Raw genomic sequence first — 18,493 nt, 5'->3', positions numbered from 1 at the left:
TAGAATCTTTGGGGTGATGCTCAAAGGGAAGCTGTTTCTGAACAAATAATGTGGTTCTTGATCTGTGGCATGGTGTTAGCACAAGTCTAAATGAAGCCAGGCACTAAGAGATGGCTGGGTCTTAAGAACTGGTTAGTAGTGACAGACAGACAGCCCAGGCCCATGATCTTCCTGTAATGATTCTTCCATTTCCTTGCCTATAAGAAGCCCTCACTTCCCCCAGGTAACACCACTGCCACCTTACTTTGAAAAGTCAAAAGGAGTAAAGCAGGCCAATTCTTTGAAAGAGCTGAAGTACTGCATCAGGGTAAGGTATTCATTCCAGGTTGAACATCCATAATCCAAACTCTGAAACCCCAAATCCAAACCTTTTTGAATACCGACATGGCACCTCAAGTGGAAAAACCCACAGATGACCTAATAGGTAAAACTCAGTTTCATGCACAAAATTATTTAGGATCTTCCACAATTAATTACCTGTAGGATCTATGTACAAAGCATTTGTAAAACATAGACGTTTGTGTTTTGACTTGGATCTCGTCCCCAGCAAGAATCACTATATGTATGCAAAAATTCCTGAATCTGAAAAAATAAAAAATCCAAACCCTTGTTCGGAATTAATTTGTAGAAAGGAAATCTGCCTGCTTCAGCTAAGAATAATTGCAGTGACTACTGTTACTTCACTAGCCAGGCCGGGCAAGGCTGCCCTTCCCTGGGCTCTGTTCTCATCTGTTTTTATTTCTAGATCTCTCCCTTCTCACTCCCCTAATGACACTTGAGATGTGTTTCTTATCTGACTCTGCAAATACTGAGCAATTCAAATTTTAACACTCGTATTTGCTGACAGGGCACCCCCAAATCCTGAATCAGTTTTAATACAAAGTTAATGCTATTTATTTTTCTTGGTGCAATAGGTTTATATTAGCCTTTTAACAGTTTACACTGTGCAAAAGGAGTCGTATCAGCAGGCAGTTTTCTGTAACATCTGGGCAGTTGGGAACATAATACTTAAATATAACCTGCATTTAAAGCCTTCCTTGGACAGATGGCTAATTTTATTGATCTAATCTTACACTTAGAAATAGGTCCCATGATCCTTTGCTCGTAATTCTTGGAGTGAGCCGAGAAATAAATAAGATGGCCGATGGTTGTGAATTAGGAGGCTGTTACATGTCTGTGATTTATCTTTTAAATACTTCCATATAAACAGTGGCAGTATGAATTGCTTGAATCTCTACCCTAAGGGAGTTTAGATAATGCTTGCAGTAACACAGGTAGGAAGGCAGCACTCAAGGATAAGCATGTGCGTTTATTTCACTTCTTGGTGATAGTGTCACAGCATGGTTAAATGTGGAACATTACCTCTGCCCTAGGCAGGCATCCATGCCCCTGGGCTGGCTAGTTATCATTTGAGCAATATTACTGTGAAGTCCACTCTCAAAAACAGCTGCAGAAGTAAATTCACAGAAGAAACTGTGTGTGGTGATGCATGTCTGTGTCCTAGAACTCCAGAGGTGAAAGCAGGAAGAGTGCAAATTCTAGGCCACCATGGGCTGCTACATGGTGACACCATCTCAAAAACAAAACAAAACAGAAACACACATCACAACAAACTGAAGTTCACACTAAAGGGTTTGTTCATCAGTGTCAGATGTGTTTTCATTAGTGAAATATATTTGGCAAAGAAGTTTGTATTTGTCCCTCTGATTTAATCCAGCAAGCCCAGTTCAATGTTTTCTTCATGTAACAACAAACTCATTTGTCTGCTCCAGGTTTGTTTGTCCTGTTATTGGAATAGTGATGTGCCTGTTGCAACACATGCAAATAGATACCTGTATTAATTAGGCCAATTAGCATTAGCTGATGGATGAACAGCGCTAAGGTTTGGTTTATTTTGTATTTATTCCAAGTCCAGTGTGTGTATTTCTAGTTGGCTGTTCTCCCTGGGTGACTTTCTTGTGTGTGGCAACCTGAAGATCTTACCATCATTTGTGTAATATCTCCATCTTGTAATGCCACTTTCTTCAAGACAGACCTCTAAGGAGGGATGTGAAGAGCATGAAGGTTTGTGGGAGAGGTTTTATGTATAAGGGCAGACCACAGTCACATAGCCCCAGCTGAATTGCAAGGGTTCCAGGAAATGCATTTTAGTTAGGTACATGGGAAGAACCTGAACCCAGAAAACTAGTTGTCTCTGAGGCACTATTGTGAATTTCTTGAAGGACCAAGGAAAGGTGTTACCAAATCTGTAGAAACAGGTCATCTACAGTTTTTGTATCTTTTTCACCCCTGGATGGATTTGACCTGTAGTGTATTTTCATTGCCATGTCTAACTTTGCTTGAAAAGTAAGTGCTTACTGTTTGAGGCCATGTGCTGTTACTACATCAGAGTGAATGAAGAAAAGAACAGGCAAGGATGAGAACTTACAAAGAAAAGAGTACCCAAGGGTGGGCACTTAAGAAAAGAGTAGCCAAGGGTAGGTACTTATGAGGAAAAGACTAGTCAAAGATGGTAGTTATGAGGAAAAGAGTAGCCAAGGATGGGTACTTACAAAGAAAAGAATAGCTAAGGAGGCTACTTACAAAGAGATATATTTGGGATCACGGTGCTGATTCAAGAACATAAGGCTGCACCTGGTGCTATCCTTGCTTGTGAGAACCCTGAGGTGGTACAGAGAGGACATTCAGCATAAAAAAAGGGAGTGTGTGGATGTACCCTTGTCTCTGTCTCTTTTTATAAAGGAACCAGGACCTAAGTATAAATGCTCCACCCCAATGACGTTATGTAATCCTAATCATCTCCCAAAGGCCCCAGCTCTGAAAACTGTACTCAGATTTAATTTCCAGCCTTCTTATGCCTCACAGTGGGGATTAAATGGCAACACATGTTCCCTAGAGAGATGCAGTCAGACCATGTCCAAACTATGGCAGTTACCATCTGTCCTATTTGCCACAAGCCACAATAGTCTAAGGAAAGACCCTAAAAGCCAAGCAATCCAAATGACTTAGGTCATTTGGACAAGGCCCCAAATACATAGAGAACTGCATTAACTAGGGTACTTTCCTCCATTGTGGTTGAACTCCGACAATTCCTGAAGCTGCAGTGATTTGATTTCCAGAGTGGAAATACTCTGCTCAGCTAGGTTCCTTTCTGCCCTCATAGCTATTTCAGAAAAAGCCTGACTCCAAGTGCAGCCTATGGGCTCCCCATCAATCAATGACATAGAACCTACCACCTTCCTCTGGTATCCCAAAACATTTCAAGCTAAGTGGATATATGTTGTATGCTAGTACATGTTCTTACACTTTACAAGAAGTGATGGCTTTCTCTTTATAGTAGTCACCTATGATTTGTGCAGTGGTTCTTAACCTTCCTAATGCTGTGACCCTTTAAGACAGTTCCTCATGTTGTGCTGATCCCCAATCATAAAATCATTTTCATTGCTACTTCATATTGTAATTTTGTTACTGGTATGGATTTTAATGTAAATATCTGTGTTTTTTGATGGCCTTTGGGGGGATCATAACTCACGGGTTGAGAAACTTTGAATTTGCACGTGGATTCCTGGGGTTGGGGAGATGCGTCAAAGGGTGTCTTAGTTAGGATTTCTATTGCTGTGAAGAGACACCATGGCCACAGTAACTCTTATAAAGGAAAACATTAAATGGGTAACTTACAGTTGAAGAGGTTTTGACCATTATTATCATGGCAGGACATGGCAGTGTGCAGGCAGACATGGTGCTGGAGAAGGAGCTGAGAGTTCTACATTTTGATCCATAGGCAACAGTAAGTGAACCGTGTCACTGGTCATAGTTTGAGCATATGAGACCTCAAGCCCTCCCCTACAGTGACATACTTCCTCCAACAATGCCATACTTACTCCAATACAGCCATACCTCATAATAGTGCCACCCCCTTTGGGGGTCGTTTTCTTTCAAACCACTACAGAGGGTAAAATCCTTGCCATAAAAACATGATAAATTACCATGTTTAAAAAGCTGTATGTACCTCTCAGTAGTGAGGAGGTAAAGACAGAAGGCCCTGTGGGACTTGCTGGCCAGCTAGTGGCCACCTCTGGCACCCACACACATGCACACATTCATTTAAGCACGTGAATACACATAAGTAAAAGATAAATAAAATAAAGTTAAATAAACAAATAAATGGTACTAAAATGTATTAACTAAAAATAAAAAATGAATAACATAATAAAATAAATAAATAAATAAAAATAAACAATCAAATGAATGGTACTGAAATGTACAAACTAGAATTTTAGCTGCCTCACCCACCAATTTTCTAGAAGCTTCTCTATTTGTGTTCCATAACAAAAAGAACTCTTTGTGGTAGATAATTTATTCAGTAAGATGTTTCTTAAAATACAGCAATCATCTTTGAGATATAACACCCTGCTCTGACAAGGATGCAGGTAGTTCCGATGGATCCCACTGAACATAAATTCACACGTTTGGTTGAATGACTTTCCTAAGCACATTTGGAAAGATGATTTCATTATGGCTTTGTCATCTTAATCCCATTAGTAAGTCAGGGCAGGTGACTTAGAAATAAGGAGATGGCACAGCCAAGACATGAACTTAGGCTGATGGTCTAGCCCTATTGCTTCTGGTCAGCCCAGAAGTGTATCTGTAGTCAATAGAAAAGATAACAGTGAAACTCCTTGCAGCAGACTTGAGCCTCACTCTATTGGATGGGTTGCTATCTCATACACTTATTGTTTTCCCAATGTTGAATGTTATCCTCACATTGATCTGACCTTGGACTGTTTCTCCCTTATCTCTGCCCAGGCAAATGTAAGATCTGACTTCATTGCCCATAGAGTGATCTCATCAGTGAGATTTCCTCTTCATCCAGCCTTCTTTGAAGAGGTTGTGTGCATACCATGGATACTCTGGGATGACTGAGGACTGTCATGCCCTTAGCTGGCTGGTGTGAGATGATAGTCCCTGAATTCTCTGGGTATCTCTGATAGGAGAAATTTTTGGTGTCTTAGGGACCCCCCTCAGATAACTGTCTTTGAAGCTTCTCATCCCTCAAATATTCAGCCACCTTCTTTGGTAGTAAGCAATATTTTTGTTAGTCCTCAAAGGTGGGATATGTCAAGGCTTATCACTCAAGTGCCATGTCTGCCTCTGATGTTCTGAGAGTTTCTAATTGGTTTCATGAAATAAATAAACTATTAGGTTGTTTAATGACTATTCTAAAGTAATGGATAAGCTCCAGTTACAAGCCATATACAGAACACAGAGGAATGACAGAGAGATTCCAACGGGATAAGGCTGCATTTGAATTATAGCTTTAACTTTTACTGTTGCCTGACTCCAGATGAATACTTCATTTTTTTCCACTCTTTGCATTTCTCATCTAAAATTTAAGCTTCATAATACCTGGAATAAGGCTATTTAGATAAGCCTTTAAAATGCCTAAACATTTGGTGTTCATTAATTAGGTTCATTATGCTTTATAGAGTTTATATAGTAGCAGAGATGGTAGTTTCTCCATATTGACACAACCCCAGATTTAGATGACATCGACATCACTATATAAATGAGCCATGAAAATGCAAATGAAAGAATTCTATTGCCTTAAATTCATATCACAGATTTTTAGGATATATGCCCTCAAATGATGAGTGTTGGTGTCTAGATTATTTATAAAGTTCATGTCCTTGACAAAAGATCTGAAGTCAGAGTCAAATTTAATAAAAAAATAGTCAATGTACTTTTGGGGCTTTGTATAAAATCAGGAAGAAAGGATTGTGCCATTGTAGTAGCAATAGATTTTCATATGTTAACTATCAAAAGGGGGCTATTTGTAATTGAAATACTTTCTTGAAGTTCCTTAGCTACCTTTTTAAAAAGTAAGTCTATTAACATAATAAATTTAAAACATGCTATTCATTTTTAGGAATTTATTTTTGTCTTTGTTCATCCACATGGATGTACATTGTCTGCAGAGGCTAGAAGGTGTCGGATCCCCGGGAGCTCTAGTTATAGATGGTTGTGAGCTTCCTAACATGGATTCTGGGACTCAAATTCTGGCCCTCTGGAAGAACAGCATGCACTCTTAATGTTTTGAATCTGTAGCTTGAAGGTGCTGTGTCTATGATAAACGCTGTCTCTAGGTTGGCCTGAAACTTACTACGTAGCTATGAATGACCTTGAGCTTCTGATTCCTCTGCCTCCTTCTTAGTGCTGACATTACTGGCATGCATCTTTGATTTTAACAATATTCTGTCAAAATAACTTTCTCCAAATCCAGTTCTGGTCCTGGATGCTTGTATTTAATGATTTCATTCTCTTGTTTGTTTGTTTTCTGTGCCCCTCAGCTTTCTAGAGTCTAACACTGGACACTCCAGGCTTGTGATCACATGGCCTTTGTTCTCCTGTCTCCTCACTGAATTCGATCCACAGCCTGTTCTCCAGACAAGCTAGATTGCTTGTTATTTTATAGACCCTCTCCTCATTTTTCAGGGCTGAATGCTGTCCACATGTTGGTCTGACACTTAAAATACCGCTCCCTCATCTCTGCCCAAGGAAATACCTTTGAAGTATGACGCAACTGTTCCTAGCCTGAGAGTTTTCATATAACACCCCCTATGCAGAAGCTAGCCCCTCTGCTCTCCCATTCTGCCTGGCATGTAGGCTGTGATGGTCTTTTGACTCATATCTCCTATTCTTTGCTTAGTCAAGAAAAGCATCCTAATCTCTCTGCTTTTGCCTCTCCGCCATTGCCTGATGGAGTGTCTTGAATGAGGCTGGCCCTTCAACCGACAGCTGTGAGATGGGAAACAACAGCCTCGTTCTGGGCAAATGCGTTTTCACATCGTGTGATTAATTTGGTTCCTCTCCCAGCTCCCAAACTCATTTCCTTCCTCAAGTGCAATACAGAAAAGGTGTCACCTCTGTGTGCTAACGTTGTTGCTCAACCTGTGCAGACATTTGGAAACCCACACTGTAGTGTGATTTAGAGAAGGGAATGCCCTGGGGAGTCTGTCTGCAGCAGCAGGTAATTTAAATCCCACCTCTGCCTGCTTCGGGGCTGTTGGAGTTGTCAGAGTTTTAAGGAGACCCTGATTGAGTCTAAACTGTGAACGGCATCTCTGTTGCTAGCCAGAGACAAGTCTGGTATGAAATAACCTGTGGGGCTCAGACTCACCTTGCATGTTCTCGAGAAGCCAAGGCAGGACATGTACTGAAACATCAGAGGACAGTGGGTTAGGAGGGGCTGAAATAGTCCCATCTGCCTTTAAAACCGGAGAAAAATGAGGCTTTCATGAGAGTGGTCTGATGGAAAAAGTCGAGCTGGTGGACATGGGCTAAAACCAGTCAGTCTACCGTAATGAGGTCTGACTACAAGGTCGTGAGGAAAACAGTACCCCAGTTCCTCAACATTCATCTTTGGTTTTATTGTGCTGACCCTGGCTTGCTTCCAAAGATCAATTCTGCAAACCCTGGAAAGCAAAGCGGCCAAAAACTGGAATTTTTACAAAGGTGTTTTTCATTGTCTGTCTGAAATGAATGCTTCTGGGCAGCTTGATCGAAAGCAACCAATGGACTGACCAATTAACTGATATGTTGCTCTATCTGTATATCAAGAAATATATGGTAATGCACACACACACATGCATGATGGAGAGTTACAAATGAGTCATGTTACAATTGAAATTAAGCATGAATGACACAAATGACTTGGTAGCAGGAGAAAATGTGTTGATGTCTGAAACTGACTTGGAAATAACATGATTTCCCGACAGACTATTGGACAGACTATTTGACAGGTAGTAAAATAATGATGTAGAGTTCTAGTGGTGAGTATATACACTCCCTCTAAAATACTTTCGCTTTTCTTTATGTTTAAATATTTTCATGGTAAATTGATGAAAAGGTAAAATAAGGAAACAAGCAGGTATACATTTTTACCCATAAAAGTGAGGTTCTAATATGGTTGGCTCTGCATGCAGACATGAGTAGGTTTTCTTCCTGTATGGGTGGGTGATGTATCCCTGTGTCTTCATGTGGATGTGTACCTGTTGGATGTCTTCCTCAATTGCTCTCCACATTATCAATGAATCTGGGGCTCACTGATTTGGTTAGACTGGCTGGCCAGCAAGTTCTGTTGCAGAGATTCTCTTGTTCCACCAGGTCTCACAACCGATTCAACCCCAAATACACAGACATTATATTAATTACTGTTAACCGATGGCTAGGGCTCTGTCTTAATTATTAACCCATTTCTATAAATCTATATATTTCCACATCGTCTTGGCTTACCGGAGAAGGCCCAGGACTGTTACTCCTTTTGGCAGCTACATGTCATCTCTTTCTGGCAGGCTTTCTCTGCCTACCATTCCCAGAATTCTCCTTGTCTCCTAGTCCCACCTATCTCCTTGCCTCTATTGGTTAGTGTTTTATTCATCAATCAATAAGAGAAATATATATAGAAGGACATCCCCCATCAAAGTTCTAGGGACCCTCCTGTCTCAGCTTCTCTGATGCTAGCTAGGCTTACAGGAATGTGTCACCAGACCTGGCTTTTTACATGAGTGCTGGAGATCCAAACTCAGGGCCTCCCGTGGCTTTCACTGCCAGCACTTCCAGCACTAATCCATCTCTTAGCCTCAGGCTTTTGACTTTTGTCCTGTGCCCGCCCCCTTCATCAGAATGCCCCAAACTCTTCTCTATCCTGCCCTGCACTCTAGATGGCTGACTCTCTGTACTGCACCTGAGAGGGGAAGAGAGCCTGCTTCCTTGCTGATTTTTGAGCTGCTAAACTGACAGTGGCTGGGTTTTCTTAAAATTGGAGCTCCTGCCATTCTGTGGTTCGACTGCAGTGGGCTCCTGGAACACCATTTTCTGTATTGGTGTGTTCAGCCCTGTGGGTAGTAATGGCTCCTAGACTTCCTTTAAGCTGTTCATGGCTCTCTATTTTAATTAAGTAGTCTCTTAATTAAAACCTTTTTAAATATTAAGTAAATTCTTCTTCCTGCTGTGACCTTGATTGATACCATTGGTACCCCTGCCTTGTAATAAATGCCTTCTTTCCCCTATGTCCCTTCCAGGGTACACCCACAGGGTTCTGATTTGTGTGTAGCCAACATTTATAACTCTCTGAGGACCGGGTCTGATTTAGTTGGAGGCTGCCTGTCTTAAATCCATGCAGTAACTATGAGGTAAATGGAAACTTTCATCTTTGGAGATTGAGATTGTCTGCTGGGTGAGGATCTGATGGCCACTTGGGCAAGAGCTGGTTGTGACACACCTCTAGCAGTGAGGCACTAACAACTCATTTCAGTGGTCTCAAAGTTTCTCCATAGAAATTCCATCACTGAGTTCTAGAGATCTCTATACAACCTTGGGCCTATAAGAGTCAATATGTATCTTGCAATTAAACATTGGTTAAAAGAGTAGATCTTACTTAGGTATTCTTATCACTATAAAATAAAAACAAAAAATTAAACTGCTCTTGTCACATATACTGTACTAAGTTTTGAGTAATGTAGAATTCAATTAAGAGATAAATGAGGCATTTTGTCTGATACTCCCTGATAAATTACAGGGTTGAATTTGAATTTCAGATCACATATGTACTGAATCAAATAAATAATTTTTAGTGTAGATATTCCCAAATATTCCATGTGGCATACTCAGATCATAAAAGGTAATTATTTGTCTGGTGCTGAAATTAAACTTGATGTTCTGTGTTTCATCTGTTAAATATGGCACTGTAGCTAACAAGTGATCTTAGCATTATGTCACATCGCTGTGTCTCTGTCTCGGTGCCCCTGGTGCCCAGTAGTAATTAATATCTGTTTCTCTAGTAGACTTGGCAGAGGAAGGAATCTGACCTTTATGTCTAGAAGATGACCTAGTGGATCTTGAATCTGAGACCCATCACTTACCAACTAAGAGAAATAGGACCAGGAAAGGGCGTTCACTACAAAAGAATTAGGGATTTTCTGTGAAGAGAGACCAGAAATGGATTACATCTGATACATTATACCTCCTCAAAAAAGATAAGGTCATTTATTGTTGTCTTTATTCCAATAAAAAATAGCTGGAAAATTATCTATTAACTTAGAAGCATTTGGCCACATGTGAAATGAAGGGAAGATAATTCTTTACCTCTTAGGAAAGTCTCCAAACCAACCTGGGTGTGGGGAAGACATCAAGCTTATATTTTTTTGTTGGTTTCTGTTCCTACCTCTGGTTAAATTAAGCCTTTCTTTGATTACATATATATAATATATATTCCATGCCATATTATATATATACATATATATTAAAATTTCTGTTCTGAATTTTTGGCTATAGTTTTTATAGGATTAATAGAATTGAACACCATTGTTAGTCAAACTAAGGAAGAAATGTATTAGTTCACATCATTGTCTTTGATTAGATTAGCAGAGACTGGATTTCAGAGGAAGAGTTGAATTAGAACAGCTTGTTTAAAAGGTGCAAAGAAAATAAATGGGGACAGGAACTGAGTGGGAATCTCTTATCAAGTAAGCTGTACGTGGGATGACTCAGATAAAATTCATGGGGAAAAAGTCTAGAACATGACCTAGTTATGATACCCAAGAGGCAGGAAGCTGGGGTGTTCAGAGTGGTCCTGCTAGACATTGAAGTGGGGTTGCTGGATCAGGGCACAGATTCCTTAGCATTTCCTTTCAGTTTGGTTTATGTACAAAAAAGACTCTCAGTATCTTTTACGAAAGCCCTCAGGCAATGCTGCAGATCCTGGTAGCTAGAAATGGGCCATAAAGCTATAAAGTGATGAAGCCGAAAGGCTTATGACAAGTGTGACATTTCTAGCTCACCACCAACTGACTAGTTCAGCTTGGAAATGCAGGACTGAATGGCATTTACCATTTGGATAGAAATCACCTCCCCTCTCCTGCATCACATGAAAGCTTTAGATGTTGTAGTTCCTTTGTATCTATGGTTTTACCTTCCAGAGTTCCAGGCCCCATAGTCTGCATCTGTCCAAAAATAGTAAATGAAAAACTCCAGGTATGAACAATTTGTTATGTTTTTAAAGCACTTGCTGCTCGGGAAGTGAATCATTCCCTGTCCAGTATTTCCGTGCCGTGTAAGCTACCTGCCCATTAGCCATTTCATCTCATATAATCAGATGAGCTATCTCAAGACCACAGTGCTGGTGGTCAAGCAACCCTATTTCACTTACTAATGTTTCCCAAATGCATGGGTAGATATATTGGCAGTTTTTATGCAGCAGATTATTAAAGATTATTCCATTTTGTTATTAGTAAGTTATCACTCTTATATCATGCCTAATTTATAAATTAAACCTTATCATAGATTATATATATATATATATATATATATATATATATATGAACAAAACAGTTTACATACTTTTAGATGTCTATAGTGTCAGTCATCCATCAAAAGAGTCTTGATGTTTGGGAACTCCAAGTTCTGATTTCTGAGTTCCAATTTTCTCCATGATTTTCAGGAGAGAAAGATATCTACATCATGGTACAAAACAGCTGTTATTGAACCACAAGTTCTCTATGTGAACTATGCATTTTTATATCAGAGAACTACCATTGACATCCACTAAAATAAACAAAACATTTTATCCATTTGTTCTTAGGTCAACAGACTTCAGTTTTCATTCCTTAAGTCATGTCTTGTTCAGAAGTTGGTTCATATATCATTGATTGCTATAATAGGTAAGAATTCACCTTTGGATTTGAAGGTACACCTTTACAAAGCAGTAACAACTAATGTTTATACAGTGCTTGCTGTGTGCCAGGCAATGATAGTAACAGTATAGCCTCATTAAGGCTGGAATTACAGAACCCAAGGATTCTAAGTGGGAAGAGGGAATTTAGGGTGACTGTGTTCTATAAAAGATACATCATTTGCCTAAGGTCATCATACTAGCATGGTGGACTCTACTCTAGGACCCCAGTTGTCTGACCCTGGGTCTGCTGCTCTATCTACAGCTACCTGTAGGACTCTGTGATGAAGAATGAATGTGCAGATTTTATTGACTGGTTCTTCACTTTAGAGTTTAATCTTTGCTTATGTATGTAGAGGTAACAAACCATTAACTCAGGCTCCTACAATAAATAGCTTTATACCTAGAGAAACAACCTGTGTAAAGGTTGTCACAACTTCTGGTTGCATCAGACTGCCTTCATAGCCACCTTTTACAAGCTCTGAACTACAGGCTTATGAAAGACACAAGCTTTTAAGCCACAGAGACCTACTGTTACTATAAATCTTTCCGCCAAAAGCCACCTGAGCCCTACCGCCACGTGGGCGCTTCCCGCCAGCCACCGGAGATCTGCCCGCCAAGTTAGGGCCCCTAAGTATAGTGGAGACTTATATTAGGTACAAATGCTGCTTGGCCAATGACTAGGACTTCTCATCTGTTAGCTCAGTCTTAATTATCATAAATCTATATATTTTATAAGACTTATCTTATTTAGGATGCCTTCCATTGGTGTCCTCATCCTGGGATCACATGGTGACTGTGGAGGAAGAGAGAAGGGGCCCACTTCCTTCTTGCCTTTGTTTATATATGAGTCTCCCTGCCATGTCACTTCCTGTGGATCACCATTTCTTTACTACATTTCCCAGAATCCTCCTTGACTCCTAGTCCCACCTAACTTGCTGCCTCATTGGCCAAACAGTACTTTATTTATCATCCAATAAGACAAACACATACACAGAAGCACTTCCCCCATCAACCTACAGTTGGAGAGGCAGGTGTGTTGGGCACAAATGAGAACAAGTGTTCTCTCTGGAGTTATCTGTTTACTATATTCTCAAATAAGGCACCCATGAAAAGGACATTTGTGTCATAGGACTGTGGAAGTGGCTTGCTTCTCAGTGTTGTGAATAACCTTGAGGAGGAATTAATTCATCATGGCAAGGTTCAAAAACACAATTGCAGTCATTTTTCTCAGTATCACCTTGTGTAACACAAGTCCTTTAGAACCAAGGTTAGCAACATTTTTGGTAAAAGGTCAGACAATAAGTATTTTATTGATTACTATTTCTGTCTATTGGATCTATAGTCCAACTACTCATCTCTGCCCACTGTAGACAAGAAGCAGTCATAGGTCACACGTGTGCTACTACTATTTCAATAAAACTTTATAAACAGAAGGCCAGTGCCAGATCTGACCTATGGGCTGAAGTTTGTAGACCCCTGCTGCAGAAGGCATGGAACCTGCCAGCCCTGCCTGTTCAGGTGGCAGTTTGAAAGGCCTAACACCTTTGTTTGCTCCTTTAATAGTCTCTTAATTTATCAGTAATCTAATTAACACCTTCTTTTCCTGCTGACAGACTCATTTCCTGATGAATAGTTTAATTGAGTTTTCAAACAACAACAAAGACTAAGTTGTTACAATGGCCTTCAAACATCAACAAATAAAGACTAAGTTGTTACAATGGTTAAGATATGAATTTAGTTCTCAAATATCAACAAGCAAAGACTAAGTTGTTAAAATGGTTAGGGTATGTTCTAAGCATTAGAGCATGTCCAGAGAGTTAACATTAGATACTTGTAGAGGGTCTTACTCTAAATCCAAACAATCTTGAGAAGTTTAAGATATACTTCCATCAAAAAAGTATACCATTAGATAGAGTTTCTAAGCAATAAATGACTATATTCAACGTATGCATACATAAATAGGCTTATAGGCCTAGTTTATATCCTAGAGTCCTTATTTTTATGTTTATAAATTTTTAAAAATAGATTTACATATTTCATTTTATGTACACCACTTGAATTCTTGGTGCTCCCAGAGGTCAGAAGAGGGCACTGGCTGCCCTGGAACTTGAGTTAAAGATGATTGTAAACTGCCATGTGGGTGCTGGGAATCAAACCTTGGTCCTCTGCAAGAGCAACAACTGTTCTAAATTATTGCACTATCTGTCCAGCTAATATTTTTATATTTTAAAGGAATAAAATTAGCTTCATTACAAAGAAAAATTCAGACTCAATTTTCTCAAGAGCAATTATTTTCATATGATTAAAACAGAAACCCATCCAGTTCAATTTTCATCTGTTAGTTAATTGAAAAAGGGATGATTTTCATATAGATCTAATTACATTTTATTATCAGTTAAAAATGGTAATAGGAGATCTGCTTGGCAAGATTTGGGTGTAGAGCAAAGCTGCTTTCTGTTCATTGTTTTCTGCAAATTAGAGCCCACCAGATGGCCACCTTTCAGATGTCACCTTTAGCCATAGTTCATTATCTGAGTCCAGGGTGCTTTTGGACTTTCCCATCTATAAAAGTCATGGCAATTGTTTTTAGGGATCATCTTCAAGAGCTTATTCTAAAGCAGTCATCATAGCTTGTACAGAAACAAGTCCAGGTATTTTGTTGTATTTCTGGTTATACTTGTATTTCATTTGCTTACAGTAGAAGAGGTTGTGTGATTACAACAGCAACCAGGGAAGTCAGGAGTAACTCTGACAGGAGGAACACATGATTGTAGGTGGGACAGAAAGAGACTGAAGCACAAGAGATAAGAGGTAGTGGGGGCATGCAGTCTAAAAGACATTGGCTCAGGATAGTGTCAGTACCAGTGTGCTTGACACAGGAATGGGCGCTGCTTGTCTGCTGTTCAAAGAATAACTTAGGAGACTTCTTTTGCCCCTAGTGGTAGATAAAGCTGTGTGACTTTGTTTGGTCTGCCAAAAATCAATTTCCCTCATCTTGTTCACACTCACAGTATACTTGGGTAATCTGTGTACAGTCCTAGGCCAAACTCTAATTAAATTGTGGACTATTTTGCCTTAGTGGAGTTTCAATCAATGAAACCCTTCTCCAGAGAGTAACTCTCCAGCCAGCCAGCCCTAAAACTTGCATTTGCCATAATGAAACACACATGTACAAATTATAGGGATCAGTAAACTTGAGATTTAATAAAAAGCAAACATTTGTACAATTTTATTACATACAGAACACGTTTCACTAAGTTTGATATAATAATGCTTTTGTTCCTGTTAACATCAATTTGGAGCAGATATTCTCTCACAACCACCATGAAGAGACAGAGACAGAGAGGTTAAGTAACAAAGCCAGGGCTTGACCCCAGGAAGGCTGCACTAGCACCTTTCTTCTAAGCCATAGGAAGTGTTATGACATCACACACATGAGCGATTTGATAGTCATATCTTTTACATCTTACAGTTCACCCAATAAGCACAAATGGCAGGTTCTCAGCCAAGCATATCAGTCTGTGAGAGGCAATATGAGCTCAGCTTCCCAAGATCCCCAGTTCTTCAAGGATGGAATGCTTGCAATGGTAGCTGGAGTAGAATTTCAGTCCTGAACGAAGGTCTGGGAAGCCTTGCGTCAGTGCTCACCAAGCCTTTGAAATCCTCAACATGTCATCCTAAAGCTCCAACATATCTACCTTTCAATGACAGCTGATGCTTGGAAAGCAACCTCATCACAGTGAATGGGAGTCCTTTGCTCTTAGCACCATCCTACTGTACTTCACATAGATATCAGACAAAATAGGGAGCAACCATCCCTCCTGTACAGAGACTCTGTACCCATGAGACAGTGACCAGTGATGTCTAATCAGAAGAGACTGAGAATTTGAACTGAGCAGATCTGGAAGAGCCTATACCACAGTGGTCTGGCAAGGCAGGGACTTGATGCTCTTGTTCAATGATATTCATCAGTTTTGGAGAAGAGATGTTGATAGGACAATTTCCTTAACATTGGATATTGGCACATCATGATAGTATATTTGTAAAATGCTTTTGAGTTAAAAAAGAAAAAAACAAAAAACACTTATCTATCCTGTCACTATTGCTGCTTGTTTGAGCCATCATAATAGTAGACTTGGAATGAGGCCTGTTTTGTAATCATCCCTCCTGAATCTCTGACCTTGGTTATGTTCCTCAACAGTTCTGAATCCCTGTCATACGTGAAAAGAATTTGGCTGGCAATAGGCTCAATGCAAACCTCCTTCACACATGACACATGCAGGAAGGCTAACAGGCTTGGCAGAACTGGGCTCATAATCTCTTGCCTCTGTGACCAGTCGTCTTCATCATACAGTACCTGTAGGTATCTGTGTTTTATTTAGTGACTGATGGGGCAGAGGTAGCATCCAGCTGTAAGGAAATGGATCCATGCTCTGAGAAGACAGGGAAGTGAGTGTCATTTGGGCCCTGAGTGGGAGCAATGGCAAATCAATATGATTCTATTAATTGCTCATTCGAGTTTACATAATCATCGATTTGTCCAGTGGTTGTTTACTTAGCAAGTAGGATATGCCAGGCATTGTGCTTACTAATGGGAAGAAAGTGAATAAGATATACAATAATTTCCCTAAAACTCATTAGCACTTCAGAAAATTCCAAAGATATAACGATTCCTATTGGAAATAGAAATTACTTACTTTGTAATTTAACTCTATTAGATTTAAATCATCTGATTACAGATTATAGAACTAATTATAAAGCTGAAAGGTACATTATGAACTGCTTTTCAGTCTAATTTCTCATTATAGATTTTATTAATGTAGTTTCATATAAATGAAAATTCACCACACAGGTTAGATGGTCTACAGATTTCACAAAACTGTGAAAGAAAAAAGGGCTTAAATACATGGTAAGGCTGTTTTAATGCACTGTCCAATTCTCCTGACATCGTCTAGCACTTCCAATACAATTAGTTAAATAGCTGTAACTTTGGTCAGTTTCAAAACTAGAAAATGGAAAGAAGACACATTGAGGAGAGAGAAAGGCTGGCCCTCCACTTTGATATGATCTATTATGCATATTCTATTCTCATCTCTATTCTCATCATCTCCTGGTCAGGTAGAAAACCCTCATTTCACAATGGTACTTTACCTAGGAAAGCCAGACTATTATTTAATAGAGCTTTATAACATAAAACAATCTGGTTGAATAGCTTCACGTTGAGGACTGAGAGTAGAGTTTTGAGTTCCTGAAACTGTGGTTCTTCAGTCCAGAAGATACAGGACTTGCCCTGGCTTACAGAGAAGACCTCTTAGCTTCACAACGGTGCTCAGGGGAAGTGTTGATTTTCATATGGCAAAACCCTCTCAGACCATGAGAAAGCAAAAGCTGGTAGCAAACATTTGCTTTCCCCTCCCTTGCAAGTTACACAATTCAACAGTTCTGACAACATTAAATGGACCAAACTGTTGAACTCTGCTCTGCTCAGATGCCCCTCTTCCACACAGCTTCTGTATTCTTCAGAAATGGAGTCTCTGTCTTTGTCCCAGCTATGTTTCTATTGCTGTGGGAAACACCATGATCTAAAGCAACTTGGGGAGAAAAGACCTATTTTTTCTCTTATGGCTTCTATCCAAAGGAAAGGCAGGGCAGGAACTCATGACAGGAAGCTGAAGGCAGGAGCTGAAGCAGAGGCCAAGGAGGAGTGATGCTTACTAGTTGGCTTGCTGTAGCCTATTCACCATGACCTGCACACTATGGCTTGCTCAGCATATTTTCTTTTTATATCACTCAGGGCCACCTGCCCAGGCAATGTCATAGAGGCATTTCTCAATTGATGTCCCTCTTCTGGATGGCTAGATTGTGTAAAGTCGACAGGAAGCTAACAGGGCAGTCCTCTGCTAGCTTTCCTAGTCAACTGTGCTCCTGTAGCACTTACCCTATTCTAGTTTCTTAGGCAGGGATGGGGGAGCATTTGTAGATCTTTGGAATTTGATTTTGAACCTCTTGTAGGATGGACCACGTTTTCTTAATATATTCAAATAAGAATTAGAGAATAAGTCTGGTAAATGTGACTGGAAATGTGCACACACACATATGTAACTTCATTTTGCTCTCAGTCCTTGTAAGGTGATGTGACCCAAGGTCATAGTGCAGCCTGGGTTTAAGGACGAGGTAGTTTTCTGTTCTCTGCTTCCTGTACTTCCATATGCTTCTCTGCTCAGCTGGCTTCTGCCACCTGTGCTGCCATCTGCTGTTTTCACTCCTGAGTAGGGACAGGAGGGGAAACTAACCACCAAGGAAGGCAGCAGTCTCCAGAGTGTGGGACAGACCCTCTTTTTCCACGTGGTGTAGCTGGAAATGTATGCCATTGTTCCCACTAGAAATACAAGTAGAAAGAAGATGGTTTGGTCAATGCAGGCATCACGACAAGACAAATTCAATTCAATAATCTCTAGGCACACTGCCCGGGAACTTGACACTTTACCTTATCTACCAAGGATCATTGATAATCAGGAAGTGACACTAGCTTTGGCTTTGCTTGCCTAGAACTGGAGCTAGGAACTGGCTCGTAGGTACTCTCAATTGATAGTCAGTGTTGCTGTTCATTAATTTAGAAAAATCTGGATAGACTGAGTAAGAAATTCCATGGGGTTCTTTCTCTTTCAAAGTCATAGTCCCATGTCAGTTGAGTTTTTCAGATTTCTGTCACACACATGGCCCTGACCTCATCCATGTACTGTCTTTCTGAGTTGTGCATGC

General features: G+C 40.0%; 2 protein-coding genes across 7 annotated transcripts in view; one reads left to right on the top strand and one right to left on the bottom strand.

Annotated features, from left to right (window-relative positions):
- Positions 1-12,051, bottom strand: part of LOC103163979 (leydig cell tumor 10 kDa protein-like) — a 35,360-nt gene extending 23,309 nt beyond the window's left edge. For 2 of the 5 annotated variants that reach the window (XR_004768556.1, XM_027401337.1), the window contains exon 1: positions 11,398-12,051. Coding sequence is in view for 1 of the 5 variants with exons in the window: in XM_035440596.1 (XP_035296487.1) it covers positions 2,584-2,684 (101 nt within the window). In the remaining 4 variants the exon portion in view is untranslated. Of the gene's footprint in view, positions 1-2,583; positions 4,107-7,177; positions 9,978-11,397 lie in introns of those variants that run through there. The other 3 variants (XR_003482452.2, XM_035440596.1, XR_003482454.2) reach the window with 2 other exon arrangements.
- The window catches only part of Egflam (EGF like, fibronectin type III and laminin G domains), a 163,970-nt gene that overhangs the window by 9,467 nt on the left and 136,010 nt on the right, over positions 1-18,493 (top strand). The gene's annotated exons all lie outside the window — the stretch shown is intronic.

The sequence above is a fragment of the Cricetulus griseus genome, chromosome 2 (assembly GCF_003668045.3).
Source record: "Cricetulus griseus strain 17A/GY chromosome 2, alternate assembly CriGri-PICRH-1.0, whole genome shotgun sequence".
In the NCBI taxonomy this organism is placed as follows: Eukaryota; Metazoa; Chordata; class Mammalia; order Rodentia; family Cricetidae; genus Cricetulus; species Cricetulus griseus.
This window is presented reverse-complemented; position numbering and strand designations above follow the sequence as displayed.